The 20,858-nt window shown below is 42.5% G+C and overlaps 1 protein-coding gene across 1 annotated transcript in view; it reads left to right on the top strand.

The window, feature by feature from the left end:
* Positions 1–20,858, top strand: part of NECAB3 (N-terminal EF-hand calcium binding protein 3) — a 79,563-nt gene that overhangs the window by 30,335 nt on the left and 28,370 nt on the right. Inside the window, exons 3-5 of the mRNA XM_083508224.1 lie at positions 2,373–2,481; positions 14,519–14,544; positions 15,054–15,151. Coding sequence (XP_083364350.1) covers positions 2,373–2,481; positions 14,519–14,544; positions 15,054–15,151 — 233 coding nt within the window. The remainder of the gene's footprint in view (positions 1–2,372; positions 2,482–14,518; positions 14,545–15,053; positions 15,152–20,858) is intronic.

The following is a 20,858-nucleotide window of genomic DNA, read 5'->3' on the forward strand; positions in this document are numbered from 1 at the left end:
TTGGGTGGATGCTATCCAAACCCAGTAACTTGTCAGCTTTTGTTTTGTCAATAAGTCCTAGAACTGTGTCTCTTGTCACTACTCTTTGCCTTAGTTCCTCAGACTCTGTTCCCAAGAAAGCTAGTTAAGAAACAGGGATTTGCCCTACAACTTCTGTGCTGAAGACAGATACAAATAATTCATTCAGCTTCTTTGCATTCTCCTTTTTTAGCAAACCTTTGGTTCCTTGTTGTCCAGGGGCTTAGCCAGCTTCCTAGCCAGTTTCCCGCTTCTAATGTTTGAAAGCCAACCAGGAAAACAGATGAGTGGAAGTTGGGCCTGGTTCTCCCCATTCCTAGTCCTGCATTCTACCACTCTAGCTTTCATAATTTCTGAGCAACCATGAGAGCTAGAAACTTTATGATAAATGAAGGCCAATGTTGTCTAGTTTCCAAGTTCTTCAACAGATAAGCAAACTCCAGGCCTCATGGGTAGTGGATACATCCAGGCTCTTCTATAGCCTTGCTGACCCAGTCTGTGGCCTATGGTTCAATTTAATCCCTGGATGTTTCTGACATTCCTTGCCCCCTTGCTGTCTATCACTTTGGCAATTGCTGTCTATTATTTCCCATATCCATGCATCCTTGCCCTTGTCATACAAACCTGCATGTCAATCATTCTTCCTACTTAGGCCAAATCCATCTATTAATGCTGATCTTTCATTGCTATTCGGCTATCTGCTCTGACCTTTATATCCCCCGTGGCTGCTGTCACTCCCAGGAAACAGATCTGAAATTTATTATTTATTTATATTTTTTGTTTTATTATGCACACTTGTCCATTTGGCATTTCATTTTTCTTCCACTTTTAGAGTGTTTTGCAATTGTTTTCTCAGTGTCTCACAACACTGGCCATTTTAAGTTTTCCCGTTTACAAGTGGAAAACTGAGTCCAAATTGTATCGGCTCACTCAGATTGCACCCATGGCTGGATTTTAACCCTGGTTTCATAAGTCCATTCTTTGGGCAGCTTTCTTTATTCATAGGAAATGGCAGGCTGAAAAGATGCAGAAGGTCTGTGCATTGGCTAACCACCACTGCCAAGATATGACTAGGGAGGAGATAATATGGATCTGACAGTGATGTTCATGTAGACAGACCCCTAGTATCCTGCACAGACTGTGGATTGGTTCATACCTGCATGTGCTGCTAGAAGCCTCTGTGCAGGTTCAGAATGATGTCTTACTTCAGTAGAGCACCTGCACTTCCTCCAAGATGCAACTTGGCAGTGGTGGTCAGTTAACATGCAGAACTCTTTGGTTTTCAGTGTCTACATGTCCTACAGCTGCTCAATGGAGCATAAGCACTTAAGAAATACCTGCTGGATCAGGCCAGTGACCCATCTAGTTCAGCATCCTGTTCACACATTGGCTACCCAGGTTCCTGTGGGAAACCCTCTAGCAAGACCTGAATACAAGAGCACACTCCCCTCCTGTAGTTTTCAGCAGCTGGTATTCAGAATCACTATTACCTCCAACCATGGAGGCAGAGCAGAGTAATCATTTTATTTATTTATTTTATTTATTTAATGTCTATACCACCCTATACCTGAAGGTCTCAGGGCAGTTCACATAAATTATCAAATACATAAAATCAAATCAAAAATAACAACCCAATAAACCCTCCTCCCCAAAAAGCCAGCATTTTAAAAAGGGTATAGGATGTAGATCAAGTCAGGCAAAGACCTTGTTAAAAAGGAACGTTTTGCCTGGCGCCTAAAGGTGTATAATGAAGGTGCCAGGCGAACTTCCCTGGGGAGAGAATTCCACAGACGGGGAGCCACCGCAGAGAAGGCCCATTCTCGTGTTGCCACCCTCCTGACAGCTCGAGGGGGAGGCACACAAAGAAGAGCCTCACAAGATGATCTCAGGGTCCGGGTAGGTTCATATGGGAAGAGGCGGTCCTAACTAATAGCCACTGATCTCCAAGTGAGTGGGAGTGATCTCCAAGCATGAACAGTGTGATATGTCAGCCAGGAACCCATGAATCTCATCTGCATCAGCCTCCGCCATCTCAGTGAAAACCTGTGTCTTCAGCACTGCTGATGTTGCTCAGCAGAGACCTATGAATTCCTAGCGGAGTAGCCCTGTTAGTCTGTCACACAACAGCAAAGAATCTTGTGGCACCTTCCTAAAGATGGCCGTAGCATATCTGGTAGTCTTCAAGGCACCACAAGATTCCTTGTTGTTTTTCTATGAATTCCTGGCTCCAGTGTTATACCATAAGGTCTTCCTGTTGCACAGCTTGCTGAATTAGACAAAATAACATACAGAGACTCATGTTGCTCTCATCTCTGCAAAGGTATAATTATTCCTTCTCTTTCATTCAAATGTAGATGATGGGAAGTTGTCATTTGAAGAATTTAAGAACTGTTGTGCCGATGGCATCCTCAACTCTGAAGAACTGTGGGAGTTGTTCAGTGGCATTGACAGGCGTCAGTCAGGGTAAGGAGACCCCTGTTAAGTTAACAACAAGGAAATTTCAAGCAGAGTCAATTCCCCCTCCCAACACCCCAACACCCATTGCACTATGTCAGATTAGCATGCACTTAAAGCAAATGGGTGCGATAACAAAGATAATATTCTATGTTGGAGTTGTCAGATATACAATGCAGACATTTGCTGTAGCTCAGAGGGAGAGTATCTGCTTTGCACACAGAAAACCCCATATTCAATCCCTGGCATCTCAAGGTAGGCCTGGGCAAGATCCTTGTTTGAGACCCTGGTTCAGTTTGTTTTGTTCTCATGAAAGTACCCTTAAGTAAACTGGACTTAACTGATGTGGAACCTAAAGCTTTCTCTTGGCAATACAGACTATGTAAGCATGCCAGGAGAGGATCAAGAATATGACTAAATAGATGGTGTTGCCTATTGTGGCCTGGATTGCATGTAGTGCCAAGACAAACCATGGCTTAGTGTGAATGCACAAATTTCCGGAGAGGAAATTGTGGCTGCTTAGCTCCTTCTCTCATCCTGTTGCTGCGGCACTGCTGTGAGCTACGCTATTGATTGACCATCCCAAGCTGAGCTTGTGGCTTATTTACAGAGGAGGAAACTAACCATGAGCCTGGGTTTGGATGACATGCTAAACTATGGCTTAGCTCGCAACAACAGCAGGATCAGAGGAGGAACAAAGTGGCCACAATCTCCTCTCCAGGCACTGCCATGCTGGCATGTTTTCACTAAAGCAGGTTGGCTTAGTGCTACATATGAGCTGAGCCACATGAGATTTCATTCTACTTAAATTGGTTTAGTCCTATTCCATCTTGCTGTATTTTGAGCTTTGAAGTATACAATGACTGGTATATGTAGAAGAACCTGCCTTAAGTCTTGGGATTAGTCTGAATCAATCTTCCTCAGCCTGGTGCCCTCCAGTTGACATCTGAGACCAATGAAGTTGTAGTCCTATATATATGGAGGGCACCAGGCTTGGGAAGGCTTGGCTAGATGACCTTCAGTCATCCTCTAAATCATCAAGGAGTTCATCCAGTGAGACGGCAGAATAGTTTGTCTGTGAGCTACATAAGGATGCATTATGTCGATATGGGAGCATCATGGAGCTTGAAGAAGGAACTCGGTAAGCCTGGGAATTAAAAGCTGTTTTAAAAATAGTCCAGACTCTGATCATAATTAAGATAGTGTGTTAACTTCACAGCAGTATGCTTGAATTGCATGGATCAAAATCTGCTTTGCTATTTTTGTCCAAGTGCAGATTTCAATGGCATGTAAACCCTCTATGAAATATGCAGGCAAGATGTTTGTTTGTTGGCTTGCTTTTAAGTACTACAGTGCGGATTTGTCCATCACAGCGAAACTTCAATTACACTGTAAGATAGATGGCCTTTCTGCTGCATTGTCTCAGCTTGGCCCCTTCGCTTATTTTGAATAGACAGCATCCAGACAAGAAACAAACTTCCCAAAGGAAAACAGCTAGAAATGCTTCAGTCCTCCCTTCATGTGAGCCAGTAAATAAACCAGGACATCTACAGTTAACTTTCATTTTCCATTTGGTCCAAACTGGGAAACTGTGGTCAACAGCTTCAGAAGCAACCGGGATATTAAACCATTTTCAAACTGGTTTAATATCCTGTTTTGTTCCAAAGCTGGTAATCACCCCCCTGTATGGACAAAATGGGAAGCTGTGGTTAGTTAGAGATTTCCTGGTCTTTTTGATGGCTTGGACGATTGTCTGAAAGTGGTGCAATGAACATGTACATGATTATCATACCTGGCCATCTCCTTGCAAATAGGATGTTATATCTAACAAGGAAATTCTCCATGCAGTTTGTGGGGTTAGACTATACGAAATTCCACAGCATGCGCTTGCTGTAACTGGTGTCATTTTACTGATCTTAACACAGATCAGCTTTTGGTGCTTGATCCTTTAAAAAAAAGCTACAGTTGTGTTTGGATGCCCAAAGCAAATCCATGTGTATTGCTTACTGTGGCTGTACTGCTAAACTGATAACTGGATAACTGAAAAGTGCCACTGCCACAGATAATAAAAAAGACAAGTCATGTGAATTGACCCTGAGTGGTCACCAACATGTGCTATCTGAGATGAAGGACTCATGAGCCTGAGGGTTCAACTGTCAGGAGGATTTGGGTCTTGACCACCATTGTCCACTGGCAACATAGAATTGATTTCAGCATCTGCTCTTGTTGCTCAGTTAAGTGTGTGAATACCTGGTCTCAGGTTTATCTTTGCCAGGCAAACTAATTTCATGCCTATATAAATAAAACATGTTTCAATGAGAAAAGAAGACAGATGGAGCAAGTCAGGGTCAGATTTTGTTTTTCTTTTGTTTCTTTTAATAAAAGTTCCAAGTGACCTTGGAGAACTGGGTCAGAACAGTGTTCAAAATCTCAAAACTATCACAAATCCTGCCAGAAACAATTCAACCTGTAGGAAAGAATGGGACTTTTTATTCCTTTAAAAAAAATTGTTACTTCTTTTTTTGTTCCTTTCCATGGTTTGTATTGTTAGTAGCAAACAATTATTGGCGCCACCTTTGAGATTTTCAACTATGCTTTATTAATGACATTAAATGGTTATATTCCCTGATGAAAAAGAATTAAAATGCATTAGACTGAATGCACCCAGAGGTCCCCTTGGCTCTCATCTCATCCTAAATGCCTCACCCTGATGCAAGTTGTCTTTAGTGAAATGGGTTTTTCATTTATTTATTTTTAAAGCCTACAGTTAACCAGGGGCAAAAATAGAATGAGTATATACACTGGGAGCAGCAATGCTTTTCTTTTTTCTTTTGCACTGTAATATTTTTTTTGAGCGTCCCATGGACTGCAAGAAGATCAAACGTATCCATTCTTAAGGAAATCAGCCCTGAGTGCTCACTGGAAGGACAGATCCTGAAGCTGAGGCTCCAATACTTTGGCCACCTCATGAGAAGAGAAGACTCCCTGGAAAAGACCCTGATGTTGGGAAAGATGGAAGGCACAAGGAGAAGGGGACAGCAGAGGACGAGATGGTTGGACAGTGTTGTCAAAGCTACCAGAATGAGTTTGACCAAACTGCAGGAGACAGTGGAAGACAGGAGCGCCTGGTGTGCTCTGGTCCATGGGGTCACGAAGAGTCGGACACGACTAAACGACTAAACAACAACAACAACAACAAATTTTTTTGAAACATAAATACAGCATAGAACAGATATAATCAAAACAGGTGGGCAGCTACCACCAATATATGGAGTTACATGCAAGTAGACCATCAGTCATACAGCATGAGACATTATTGTACTATAGGAGACTCAAACCCAACAGGCTGAGAGCTAATAGAAGAAATGAAAACAAACCAAAATATATGATTAGTAGATTCACCTCTAGCCACTCTACATGTTTGCGTGAGCTTATCTGCTAATGCTAGGGGCCATGCCTATCGCACCAGTTTTGTAGGTTACAGCCATTCCCATCTTGCAGTGATGCTTTTCTTAAACCAATTTCAGCTCCCCACCCTTTGTTGCCTGACAAAACTACAAAGAAATGTGCATGCGAGCTTTAACCTCTGCATTCGTGTGTCCCACACCTCCCATCATCTGCCAAGCAGTTTCTCTCATGCTAGTATTGCCATATTTCAAAAAGCAAAATTCCTGACACCCTAACCCCACTGATTTTTACACCTGAAAACCAGGACAGGTCAGGAATTTTCCTGATGTATGGCAAGCCTATCCCATACTGTCATTTGCAGCAGGCGAAACACCAGAATCTGAGTCATGCAGAGGTTAGCAGCAAAGCAACCCATCTGCAGGACAACCCATGCTTCTCTCATCCATATGCTTCTCAATGTACAGTATGCTGTTAGCAAGCTGGTAAGCAGGAACTCTCTGACCCTTGTGGTCTCAGGGACACGGAGGTGCTCACATTCAGCATTAAAGCAGCCATCTGCCTTCAGCTTCTTGATCTGAGTCTCACTGGCTGCTGTAATATAACAGCAACCAGTTCTGCCTTTGGGTGTTTATTGCTGCCAGAAGCCTGAGAGGAACGAGCCTCTTGATTCTGGCCTCCACATTTTCAAGATACATTAGGAATTAGCCCATTTGCGTCAACTGGCTTGGGGTTGAGACTGCTGCTGCACAGAGCAGGAGCTTTGCTGGCGCTTTATAGATGACGGTAATGAATGCGTACAAGCTCCAATGCTTGCAGTTTAAGCTGGGGAAGGAGAATCCTCTGCTTTCAGCTTAGGAAAGTTTCTGGGTAGCCTCTCTCTTAAATAAGCACTGGGAAATAAAGCGGTCCTTGGTCACGACAGCATAATATAACCAGGGCTTTGCTTCAAAATTGGTGATGGTAAAAAGTTGCCTTATTTTGAGTCACACCACTGATCCATCTAGATTAGTACTGTCTATAGCAGCTGGCAGCAGCTCTCTACAGAGTTTCACAGAAAGGTCATTTCCAATCCTAACTGGAGATCCAATGAGTGAAGCTAAGACTTTCCACTTGCAAAACTGATGCCCTACCACTGAGGTGCCACCTCTCCCCTCTGCCAAGGGACACCACTGGAATATGTGGGACAACCATAGCATACTGTAGATTACTTTCCAGTGTTCTTTATTATTTAAATTGTGTTTATGGGTTGTATTCCACTTAACACTGCTTATTGTGGCAATCTGCCCCGTGACCTTCAGGTACAGGGTGGGAGATAATTTTTAAAATGAATACATAAATTGCTAATTGAAGGAATATTAAGAAAACAATTAAATGCATGTGTTGTAGATTAAAACAATTAAATGCATGTATTTACATATGAGGAGAGGGGAAAGCTATGGGGGAAGCCTATGTTGTCATTACATGATGCAAGTGTTGCAAACAAGTATCAGGGTAGAAAGTGAATTCCTTATTCTATTCTGCATAGAAGGAACTGCCCTTTTAAAAAAGATGGCACTTGCCATCTGCAGCTTGTATAAGTTTACAGTTTGTTCTGCAAGCCACTGCACAGAATTTTAAGCGGGAAAGTGGCATATGAACATTTGAAATAAAAGCAATTGAAATGTGTTTTAAAATTTGCTGGCTGAGGGATCCAGGGCCTCTTTTTCTTCTTTCAGAGTGGTTTAATTCCTTAACCTAGCACTGATTTATCACCTAGATGTGGCATCTCTGAATGACAGGGTGCCTGCAGCCATTCGCTGAGTGCCTTTCTCACATCTCAGGAGTAGCCCATCTTGTCTTTTGGGATTAATTCATAAAAGGTTTTCAAGCCAGAGGTCTTGTAGGTGTAAAGCCTGGCCATTCCCATGTTAAAAATTCAGCACTCAACATAGCAAGCATTCTTCAAAAGTTCAGTTTGACTAGGCAAAAATGAGCTCACCAGTGGTTTACAAAATATAAAGGAAATTATTCCTTCCTAGACACCCCAGGTAGATAATGTACTCCGTCTTGACAGGTTTCCTACATATAACATCACGCTTCATGCCCCTTTCCAATTTTCAAGGGATGCCTGCAATAAGCTCAAGGGGACAGTGGTGGACCTACATTTTGGGGCCCCTTCGTAACCAGCAACGAGGTCTGGGTAACCACTGTTATCTTCTTCAATGGGGTTGTTCCATGACAGATCACCATACTTCTATACCATCTGTGTTACTGACTGTATAACTCTGGGATTGTTGTGATATATAGAACAAAAAAAATTACTAATATGAGTCGTGCCACTCAAATGGGGTCTACCAGACCCTTAAAAAAAAAAAGCTTCATCAGTTTCATAGCAGATTCACCCTGCATGGGGATGTGCAGATCTCTGAACCAATTAAAAAAGATGTATGGTTCGGTTATTCATTGTCCTTGAACAAACACCCATTGTGAAAAGAAGAGGGGAGGACAGAGGGGCAAGATGAGAAGCAGTACAACAATATAGTCCTCATACCCTATACAGTGGTACCTTGGTTGTCGAACTTAATCAGTTCTGGGAGTCTGTTCAACTCTTGGAACGGTTCAAAAACCAAGGTGTGGCTTCTGATTGGCTGCAGGAGCTTCCTGCACTCAATCAGAAGCTGCGGAAGCCGGCAGGATGTTCCAAAAAACATTCACAAACCGGAACACTCACTTCTGGGTTTGTGGCATTCGGGAGCCAAAACGTCTGAGTACCAAGGCGTTTGACAACCAAAGCACGACTGTATACTAATAGCAAACTCGGTTCTCTGAGTGTGGATCCTTATGTAGCCCAAACAGCACCATCTGTGCACTAGAGGAAGGAATCAGCAGGCTTGGGGAAAACCCCTGTTCTGTGAAAGTACAATTTTAAAAATTGGGAGGGGGGAGACAACTGGGGGGGGGGCAATAGCCTAATGAGAACAAAGCATGCTTAGTGGCTAAGGAATACTGCCTGCCTAGGGGCATGGGCAGGATGCAAAAGTAGCAGGGAGGCAGAATGAAATGGCATATCCTGGAAGGGGGCATGGATGGGACCCTGCACATTTCGTAGACCTCTTCACTGGAGTGTCATGGTCCCAGAGAAAGCAAAAGACACCCTGTACTCAGAGAAATAGAGTGACAGAGGAACTGGTGGGAAGCAGAATGTTGCGGTGGGAGAAATACCTGTCACAATACAGATCTAAATTTAGTCAGAATAACAGTACCTAGGACTACTCTTTTGTAAGTGATTAGGAAGTGGAAGCAGCCGTCTCTTGCAGTACATCCTCTGAGAGCCTGGAGTTGGGGAGGTACAAACAGCACACAATGTTTTGTGCATATTTGAGAGCTGGGGTTTTTTTTGCCCCCACCCCCTGCTGTCAATGGCACCAAGAGCCGAGAGAATAATGTGCTTTACCTTCTGAAATATCACACCTTGGGCACTAGGGGGGCTTCGCTTCCCTTAACGATGCCTCAACCCGGGCCTGAAGCAATTTCCCTGAAGTGATTAAATTAACCTAGATTAATCTCAGGCAACAAAGGGTACTCTGAAAGGTAATTGAAGGTGCCTGAAGAATATGGAGGTGGTGTGGTGAGATGGCTGGCTCCGGAGGGAGTCGCCGAAGGAAATCCAAGGAAGAAGAGAGCTTGGAATTGTATTTGTGCAATGAAGATCATTCCTAATGAGTTTCTAGAGCTGGCAGGCTGCTGATTTCCTAGAATGGAACGTTAACATGTCTGAGTGACTTTTCACTGCCCTTGCCTGATGTGAAGAAAGGGCTGCACAAATGAGAATAAAAAGCATCTCTTCTGGATAAGTTATCTGATGCTGACACTGTAAGAGAGGCAATCTTCACAATCAGATTGGGCAAGGAAATTGATTTGGTCAGGTCCAGCATGATTTATCTCCTGTGTATGAACACTGCGGCTAGGTTGCTTGTGAGGACAAGCCAGTATATAATACCTTGCTTGTGGGATTTACAGTGTCTGCCAATTTGCTACTGGTGCAAGTTAAAGCTGCTGGTGCAAACAACTTCTTCTTCTTCTTCTTCTTCTTCTTCTTCTTCTTCTTCTTCTTCTTCTTCTTCTTCTTCTTTTTATTCATACCCCACCTTTTCCCCTTGCAGGACTTAAGGTGGCTTACAGATAAAAACAAGAATCGCTAAAAATATAGAAAAACAACAACCATTAAAACAATTAAACATTAAGAGAATCAAAACTATATACATGTACAAAATTTGTTTAAAACCAGATGGAAAGGAGAAATAGAGCTGGGTGTCATCAGCATACTGGTGACACCAGACCCAAAACTCTGGACAACCTCTCCCAGCAGTTTCAAGTCCCATCCCAGCAAGGTGGCCCAGAAGGATGCTATGGCTGATGGTAACAAAAGCATGTATTTGTGCTTTTAACTGATTTTAATTATCTTAAATCACCTTGAAATGGTAGTTTCGAAGGTAATTAGTTAATTGAAATGCCAATAATAATAGGAGAGGGTATCCATTCTGCTGCTGGGAGGTGGAGATGGTTGGATTTTATCCTATATACTTAGTACTAATTCACACCAGGGTTTTGGTGTGTGTTTGTGGCTTTTAGACTGTGATCACAAAAGCTCATAACACATACCTGCAGTTACACTCGGGGCTGCCTCTTGTGTTTGTTTACTTAAATATTTATATCCCATCTTTCGGCCTTGAAGTTTACAAGGTAGAGAAGAACAAGAGGTTTTTTTTAAAAAAAAACACCCATCAATTAACGGTTTAGAACATTCCTCAGTGTGGATTGCCTACAGCCACCGTGCTAACAGTAAGCCAGGTCAGGCACTTCACTGGCTATGGTGTCCAAGGGTCTCAGAAGGACTCCTTTACTGGCCTGACTCAGCTGTGCCACTGCTCCCTGCCAGCCCTATGAAGCCTAGATCCAAAGCAGGGGTATTGCATTTCGGGGAAAGCAAGATGGCAGGTAGCCACAGTGGATGGGAGGTTAGCTTTTAACAGGAGCCCTCCATTAAAATACCTCTCTGCTTCCATGGCAGCAGCAGCAGAGGTGGTGGTGGATGGGAATACTCTGTTGGTACGTTGGGGTGTGTTCATTAGCAGGTTGGGGCATCATACTGAAGGCCTCCTGAAGGCTGGTGCTGACCTGCCTCTCAAGGAAAGTATGACCAGTACCGACACTGTATTCTTTGAGTGCATTGGTTTCATTCCTCCTTAATTTATTGCGTTGCTGGTTACGCTGTATAACTGTATCTGCAGATCAGATTTTTTAAAAAGTTTTTCATGCTGCCCTGAAATCCATGTTTGAACAAAGGGCAGTTCATACATTTTAAAATGAACTAAATAAAAATAAGAAACAATTAATACAAAAAGCAATAGAATGGTTATGGTGAAAGGCAGTGCAGGGAACAGCAAAGCCATCGTATGCAGGCAACACATCAATAAAACAAGGGTGCTGGCAGGGGAATAGCAATAAGAACACAGGTACAGCAATGTCTCTCCTCCCCCCTTCGGGTTTTGTAGAAATGAAATGCCTCTAGCAAGCCAATCTGGGTTTAAATGTTTTGTTTAAAGAACGTTTAAATGTTTTGTTTTGCTTTATTTGTTTTACTGGATTTCTCAGATTTCACACAAGTACCCTATATCAGACGCTTTTCGCAGTGGAGTTCCCTTACACCATTTACAACAAATAGGGCCACAAGAGAAGTGTATCCACCAGTTTATATTCCTTTAATAAAAGATTATTTGAGCAATTGAGGATGATTGATCCTTCGTGGCTTGTAAGCAGAGCTCATTAAAACAGGCTGTAATCCAGAGGCGATTTTAGGGTCACACGACAGGTTCGGCCACAATGCAGGAGGAGCCACAACAATGCTATAGAACAGAGCATGAGAGATGAAGGAGCAAATTGTAGCATCACACAGGGCGCCTCCAAAATTTGAAAACCCAAACTTTGCCACTGCTGCAATCCTATGCATATTTACCTGGGAGTAGGCACAAATGAGCACAATGGGACTTACTCCTGAGTCAACATGCACAGGATCGAACAGTTAGTGTGACTAATCTCATAGTCTCCCACACTCTTGGCCAGTCTCTAGCTATGGCATCATCTTTCCAGCGCTTATGAAACACCAGGTGAGCTGTCATTAAAAGACTGAATACGATGTCTTGAAACTCTGCTAGTATAAGACATGTAATGTAATTTAAAAGTTGGATCCATAGATATTATAATACCCAGCATTTTGTTGATTGCTCTTACCACAGTAGACCATGAATAGTCAAATGCTGTGTTGCTGAAATCCTGGAAGCTTTTTATGTCACAAATGTTCTGGTATCCTTTTGGTCCTGCTTGCGTTGAGCTTCCAGAGGGCATAATGCAATGACATTGGCTGCACTTAAGCATGGGACTTATCACACTAGTTTTCCTGATTAGAATACTCATGTCCTGCTCACATATTTTCAACAGGCATCTGGGTGGCCACTGTGAGAAGAGCATGCTAGACTAGATAGGACTTCCCCCCTGAGCTACTTTGACTCTTCTGATGTACTTATGTCCTGTGCTAGGAATGGTGTCTTCTAAAAAAACAAACTGTAAATCACTTTTTACATTGAACATGTTACAGAATTAGTATTAGTACTGAGAACAAAGTCAAAATGAAGTGAAAACCATCTTTCTGTTTAGATTCTGTTATGTCTTAAAGTCCTGGGCAAAGACCTCTCTGCCTGGTTTTTCTCAAGGTTTGCCTGTGCATTGAAAAATTCAGCATTTTAATTATTAATTGGTTAATGTTTGTTACAAATTCAGAAGATGAAAAGGGCTAGATAAGTGCCGAGTGCAGTTGGCTCCCTTAGGGAAGTGGGCCTTATCAGGAGTGTTCAGTTTTTATATGTGGGGATTGTTCTGGTGTTTTACTATTAACTGGATGGCAGCCATCAGGCACAATTTTAGAGGAAGCCAAAAGTCTAAGGTTAAATAATAATGCGCAACATTTTCAACAGGCATAGGATGGTCTAGGCAAAGAATGGCTCCAGCAGTGCAAATGGTGGGGGGAAGTAAATAACCTGCTCCAGTAAATAGGAATAAATTATCCCTTCCTTTCCCTGCACATGCTGTGTCCTCCCCAAATCAGCACCAGAGGGTTTGGGGTACCTCAAAGAACAGATTTAGGGGAGGAAGATGGGTGGGGGGAGAGGAGTTCTGTTGTGCAGGCAGAAATCCTTGCACTCATTCTGATTTGTTTGCAGGAGATTGGGTGACATTGGCTATTCCATACCCTCCAAGTGTCCCGATTTTCCGGGGACAGTCCTGGAATTATAAAAGTCACCCCAGCTTCTGATTTGATCCTGGAATGTCCCTATTTCCTTCACCAGTGCTGCCACCACCAAGCTTGGGAAGGAGGACGAGCCAGCACTTGCCCTCAGTGACGGCAGCTGTGGCTGCTGCAGCTGCTGCGAGGGAGTATACCGTTGCCTCTCCACGGTCTCTCCATGACCACCATTGCAAGCCCCCCTCCCTCTCTTGGGCAGCTCAGAGCAGCTGCTGGAGAGCAGGTGAGGTGGGGGAGAGGCTGTTGCAGCCAAGGCCTAGACCCATGTGACACTGAGGGGCAGGTAGAGGACAGGGCTGCCCTGGGTAGGAGGAAAGGGAGAGCAGAGCAGAGCGCAGGGAGTCTTGATATTTTTTTTTTTAATGCTTCATGCATCCATATCTATTCTTGCCACTTTCTATAATTTATTTATTGGTGCATATTTTTTAAAAAATCTACCAACTAATAAAATAAAATAAAATAGTCCCTATTTGCATCTGAGGAATTTTGGAGGCTATGCTATTTAATGAGCACTTACAGTGGTATCTTGGGTTAAGTACTTAATTCGTTCCGGAGGTCCAGTGGCCTTTCTTCCCAGGTGGAAGTGCTCAGAATTGCATCCTTCATCTGTGCTCAGTGTCTTTTCAGTATATATCGCATAAGGGCTGCATGGAGTGGTTTTTATCATTATTGTTATTACTATTATGCCACTGGCTGTGCAATAAAATTCCTCCATAATGTACCTTTCCGCCCTTTTCCTTAAAAAAAAAGCTGGCTTAAGTGAGGCATCTATTTTCATTAAAAAGAAAAGGTGGCACAATGTCATTACTGAGACAGAAGGTTGAAAGCTGCGCTGTGAAAAATGTAAAATGTAGCTCAGATGGGAGAGAAAAGATTGGTCACGTTGCATTGGCATATGAGAGCGCTGGAAGTCTTACCCTTTACAAAGCGGTCCTGTTGTGGTAAAGGTGGTGGAGATTCCTTTGAAAGAGTTACACAATGTCCTAAGCCTTGCTGGATTGCTATGTGACCAAAGTGGGTGGTGGGTGGCTTTTCCCCACTTCCTCCATTTTTACCCCGTCCTATTGCAGCCCATGACCTGCTTAGTGCAAATGTCTGAATGTGCGAGCTGCCAGAGAGGAGAGTGTGGCCTTTTTGGTCCTCCTCTGCTGCCCTGTTGTGAGCTGAGACATGGCTTCGCTTAGAGTGCTGTCTGAAAATATGCTTCCTCTTTCATCCGATTCCAGCACCTGTTTCTCATCTAAGGTTTAGACCCATCATCTCATCTGAGTTTCTTTTTTTTTTCTCGGTCTCTTACAGCAATTTAGAGACGGAGAAGTTCTGCGGTAAGTAGGCCATTTACTTCCTTGCTATGAAAAATGTACTTCTAGGCATGTTATTCAGTAAGTGCCCACAAAGCATGTGGCTTTTGCTCCTCTGTTGAAGTTTATCCCCCCCCCCCCCCAAGATGGGGCACTAGACAAAAAAGAGGTTTCCTGGTGATACAATACTCCATACTTCAGGGTAGAGAAAAGATACTTTGGGGGAGCTGATGAGGGACCCGGGTTCAATCCACATCATCTCCAGATATACCTGAGAGAGAGCCTGCCTGAATGTGTGGGAAGCTGCTGCCAGTCCGTGTAGACAATACTGAGCTAGATGGAACAATAAGTCTGACTCAGTAGAAGGCAGCTTCCTGTGTTCCCATGTACTCTATGATACTACTGGCCACTCCCCCCAGTGATGACAACACAGATGTAAATATTAGTAGAGGCAACATTTCTTTAAAAAGCAGGTGTGGGACAAAACTGGCATGCCATTTTGAAATCTTCACAAACTGTTTTTCCTACTGCAGAGTATTTCTCGGACTACCTTGGAGAATACAGGCATGTCCTGTCTGCCTTGGAGCAACTCAACACTGCTGTCCTGTCAGCCATGGATAAAACCAAACTGGTAGGTGTGCATTCATTCTGGTATGGGCATGAATTTAGCCAGTAATATATGTTTTGACACTGACAGCTTTAATTAGCCCTCAATCACTCTTTGCATCCAACTCTTTATAATGGAACATTAGTTCATGTGTGAATATCCCAGAATGAATAAGTAGGCAATAATTAGGCATCCAGTCAATGAGGCACATAGTGCATTTGTATTCCTGTGTGTATGGTTCTCATGGTTCTCAAGAGAAAAGCTGAAGTTTTTATTTCATAAACAAAAAAATAGATATAATGAATTCATTTTATTTTTCTCCAAACTGGAATAAGGCTTTTAGAGACAGTCCACTTGGGTCACTGTTCTTTCCAGTGCCTCTAATGTCTGAGGACTTGTGAATCACTTTGCCTCATATCCAGTAGAAAAACTTTCTAGGCTTGATAGTGAGTTTGTGAATAGAGTTGCCAGTTTACAACCCGAATGTTTTCTATACACCTTTAAAAGTTCTGCATCTGTAGCTGCAATCCTAACCACACTTACTAGGCATAAGTTCCACTGAATAAAGTAGGACGCATTTGAGGAGATGTATATAGAAATGCACTGTAGGAGAACAGGTGCAGTCATACCTTCTCCTGCTCTGTTCCTCCATCATTCCTGTCTCCCACCTGCTCCCACTCCCAATTTTGCTTTGCAGCATGGGGGGGGGGTGAGCTCAGTGGAGGAACAGGTCAGTTTGGGTTCTGTCATTTCCAGCAGAACTAGGAATGTTCTCAAAGGTATGAGTGCAACATCTCTAAAGGGCATTGTTTGTGGAACCTCCAGGGGTCCAAGTTCCCTTTTCAGGTGCTGATAATGTTAGGAAAGTTCAGACACTGATGTTGTTGTCAATCATTTTGAAACTCTGATTCCATCCTATTTTCTAGCTAATTAAGATGACATATTATGTCTGTTGTTTATTATTATTTGTAAATGTATTTACATTTACATTTGCTTAAATCTATTCACAACAGTATATCATACTTAATGTGTCCACACTAGTTATTTCATTAGTTTTATATTGATTCCAGTACAGAATAAATGGTGCCCAGTTCTATTGAATCATCTTATTTTCTTCATCACCACTATATTTCATGCCTTCTTTAGCTATTGTTGGGTTGTATCAAACTTAGTTTTAGTCACAGTAAACCTACTGAAATTAGTGGACCTAAGCTAGTTGTTCATTAATTTCATTAGGTCTACTCTGAGACCCAATTGCAACATTGTCAACATCTGTGACACCAAGACATCCAATCTTTTCTCATCCTATGTTTCACGTACCCTGGAAGCATTGTAACTGGGTTCATTTATTTGTGACATCTCATTATTTATATGATAGTATTACTAATTTTTCCCCAGTGGTTGATATTATTATGAATAGCAATTTTGATTGTTCTCAGCAATGAATTCAGAAGTTGTTGCCTCCTAGGAAATGGCTGTAGTCAGACTCCACAAATCCAAAGTGATTTGGTGAAAAAAAAGTCATTAATTCCATAAGGATAAAAAAATCTGTTTGAGATGAGAATCTGTTTTTCAGGGATAATCTGTGAGTGCAAGATGGACATCTATTTAACTGAATATGCTCCTAGCAGAGAATTAATCACTGAGCTTAACTGTACAGCATTTGTTTCTTTTTGCAAGCTCCATTTCTGTAGCTAAAAGGCAAAAAGTCTTAGCAAAACCTAACACTGTGAACCCTCTTAAAACCTTCTGCCAGTGTTTTATGTTTGCAGTTGAGTGCCCTCCATGTTAAACCCGATGTGTGTGAGAAAATCTTAGAGAATAATGAACGAGAAAACTTCCTGGGAATAGTTTTGTCCCCCCCCCCCCTTAAATGTGCAAAACAATTTCATTTTTGTGCCTAAATGCTTTCTCTCATTTAGGATGAGAGGAAATCACAGAGACTTGGCCTTTCAGGTGAAATGTCAGGTGCACCTGTGCCTGTGCATGCATGTGAAAATATTTCTGGGTCTTTCAAGGTCAATATTTAATGGTTGGAAAAGATTCATATGGTACTCCTTACCCTCAAGCATTATGTTAGCTGTAAAAAGAAGAAAAGAAAAAGACTGTGATTGGGTGTGCACACACCTGTTTACTCTGCATCCCGTGTGCTGCCATCACGGGTTTACCAAGAAGTGTACACAAGACATTAGCCACAATCCATATCTGCCCTGAAATAATGTGCACTGATGCATTTTTTTCCCCAAACCAGCTTTGCTCTGAATTGAGATAATGAACAAAATAACTGTGTTTCAAGCCAGTAATGTCAACAGAGCCTGAAACAGCAAATGATTTTTGCCATTTCTGTTTTTTTTTTCCTGGGTGAAAATGAGGTTTTAAGTAGACCTGAAATATTTCCTAAAACTAGGGTGGATTTAACTGAGGACTGTGTTCTTTGTGAAGGGCAGAAGTGTTGCCAACTGTTCTTTTCCTCACAGGGCTTCTGCACTATTGTTTGCAATGCAGAAGTTCAGTTCATTGGACTTTTCATATCACCTCATCCCTATTCTAGAACAACGCTTTACCTGCTAAATGTTTGCCTGTTAAAAGTCTGGGACGGAGGGAGGGATTACAGGAAGAGAACTGGCAAAGTTGACCCTCCAGAGAGACTTTTTGGAGAAAAGAGGCTGCAAAATTTCCTTCCATGATTTTCCTTCAGTTAACGTATGAGCCACATCAATATATGTGCTTGGCTATGCACTCTTTAAGGAGATGGGTGTCAAAAAAAATTAAATCATTTCAGAAAATTAAAAGAAAGTTCCTTAGTTGCTATAAAAAAGCCCAAATGTTTAGACCAGAAGGTTGCCAATTAAATGAAAGATTCAAAATAGGGCTGCTGACTTTTCTTCTAGAATAGGTTGTTTAACAGCAGGATGACAGGCAAAAATTCAACAGGTGCAGCCCTCCCAGTATGGAGGTGCTTTATCTGGGAAAGTATTAATAGGCTAAGGTAGCATCAGCTTCTGCTTGCCTCAGCAGGAGTCTCAGTAGGCAGAGGAAGAGGAGAAAACGCATCTCATTATGCCAGGCTGTATGGTTGCAAAGGTTGCTCAATGTGAAAAGCTCCCAGTGCTGATGGAGAAGGAAGGAGAGACATTTGGATCCTGGAAGGATTCCATCCTGGAGAGAAAATGGCAGGGGCTCAACAATGCAACAGCAGATCAATAATGTATGCTGCTAAAGGTCCCAAATGGGGAGGCATTATATTAGGCTGTCACGCAGGCGTCCTTCTTCAGGTGGTCCTAGAGTCCTCTAAAGTGATGCATCTCAGATGGATTTTACCTGAGTTCCCTTCTATTTGTCAAAAGGGAGTTAATCCAAACCTTATTCGATATCCTGTGCATTCAAGGAAGGGCTCTAGCACAGTGGGTGAGCACCTGCCTTGCACCCAGAAAGTCCCAGGTTCAGTCCCTGGTGTCACCAGGTACAGCTGGGAAAGCCTCGCAGCCTGAAATCCCAGAGAGCCACTGCCAGGCTGTGTAAACAATACAGAGCTAGATGGACTATTGGTCTGGCTCTGTCCATCCCATTTCCCTTTCAATTTCTCTCTCAGGTATTTACATTGTTCAAGTTTCTTCACATATTGATGTGGCCACTTACGGATTATTCACTATAGCGGGGCTGTAGAAGGGTACGTCACATTTACCTAGAGGGGAGTTGAGCCGTAGGGTAAGTTGCATCTCATGCTGCTCAAGTGATGTCAGAAGAACCCTGAAGATATGCTGCCTTGTTTGGAGAACCATCAAGGCTACTCTGAACTTCCACACCTCTCAGGGAAGGTTGAACAAAACAATGCTAAGACCTAACAGTTCTTTATTGATTTACATGGGGCTGCTTGTCTTCCAGCAATCCATTATGTAATACAGTGCTGAGACAGCATTGATTGCTAAGCAGGAGGTTATATTTATTATCATGTTCCCAGGATTTAGATCAATCTGGTGGCTTCTAGATGTTTTGGACTACAACTCCCATGAGTCCCTGCTAGCCGTCTGGTTGGCAAAGCCTGATTTGGAGCAATACCATCCAGACAAGCTTTGTTAGGGGGAAACGGAAGGCCTAACTTGATGTGAGCCATGACTGGATCTCCCAGTATCTTTTTTCTTTTTCTTTTTTTGGAAGGTTGCTCAAAACACCTAACAGAGTGTCTAAACTGGGAGACAGCCATTTCTCTGATCAAAATGACATGGAGCTAATAACCTTGCTGGAGATGGGAAAGAAAAGATATGAGGAACTTGTTTGTCCTTTTTCTTCTCCTGTGGGTGTTTTGATTGGGGGAAATGGTGCAAGGAAACGGATTAGACCCCAAAGCATCAGGACTCAAATCTCATCTGCCCACCCCCATGTCCGCTTTTAAACTTTCAAAAAGTTATTGGCAGATCTGAATTTCCATTTGGCCCCAAACTACTTGCCTGTTTATTGAATTTTTGCCCAATCCAGCAAGTAGAGATAAATTATTCTGTGCCAATCACCCTTCCCAAAGACTTGAACAAATGAATGTTGCATTTAGCTGTCGGTGAAAATATGCCAGTACGGGGAAGAGACACAATCCCATGAGGAGAAACATCCACAATCGGAGGGGGAGGGGCGCTACCACATAGAAGGCCCTGAAGCCATGTACAACTAAATCTCCATGGCAGGAGGGGAAAGAATTCACACATGAAAATGGCTCTTAGTGTCTTCTCTTTGGGGTCTTCAGCATTTAACAATCCTTTGTCTCTGCTCTCATGATTACAGTTCTTTTCCGTAGGAACTGAAAGCATTCAAACTCAATAATACAAGTAGTATCACTGGATTCTATTTTGGACACAAATGTATTGGAGAGATAATTCAAAGTGCTCAGCAGGAGGGGAGCATGATAGATTTCTGCTGTTTCCTGTGATTCAATTCCCCTATAGTAATAGGCATGGCCCAAAGGTCACATCTAAGCAGGGAGCCTGGTATTTGAATGGGATGCCCACTCCTCTGACTTGATTAAGGCATGTGTGCACAAAGTGGGCCTATCTCTAATCTGACTTTATGACGACAGACGTTTTGGATAGACTTGAAAATAGAAGTGGGGCTGAGAGACAGAAATGACTGTAGACTAACAAGGTAGAAAAGCTGAAGTGTAATAGGACCAAACTAGATGGAATGGGCACAGAAGCCTGCTTCTTTTCAGTTCCCCAACCCATTCACATATAAAATAGATGACAGCCAGTCATCCTGGGCTTGGGGCCTGCTGGGGAAATGGTAGCAGTTGGGCGAGCAAGGCAAATCAGGACCATGGTCAGTTCCCAGTGGGCCCTGATGGCTGAGCTTTGGAAGAAGACAATTGAGGTGACTCTGGGACCCAGATGTAAATGACATGATACTTTTTGAAATAGGAAAAGGAAGCTATCTTCTGCAAGCAGGATTTTGTGTGCAAAATAATCACATTCCTTAAGTAATTTCTGAAGAATGCTGAAGGAAGACACACCTCCTTGCCCTTGCTTTTGACACTTGAGGTATATATATATATTTAGGTCCCACTTTATTTCTGTGATTCTAAGTGGGTTTAAAGTGTTTTTTGATATTGTGTTTTAATGTTCCAACCTTAGGGTGAAGGGCAGGTAATAAATAAATAATAACAAATGCTAATCACACCAAGTATAATTTTTATTTATTTATTTATTTATTTTGTTAGTTACCTAACACAGCAGACTGTCTCTAGGTG

Source organism: Podarcis liolepis (assembly GCF_965112155.1).
Source record: "Podarcis liolepis genome assembly, chromosome: 6".
Lineage (NCBI taxonomy): Eukaryota > Metazoa > Chordata > Lepidosauria > Squamata > Lacertidae > Podarcis > Podarcis liolepis.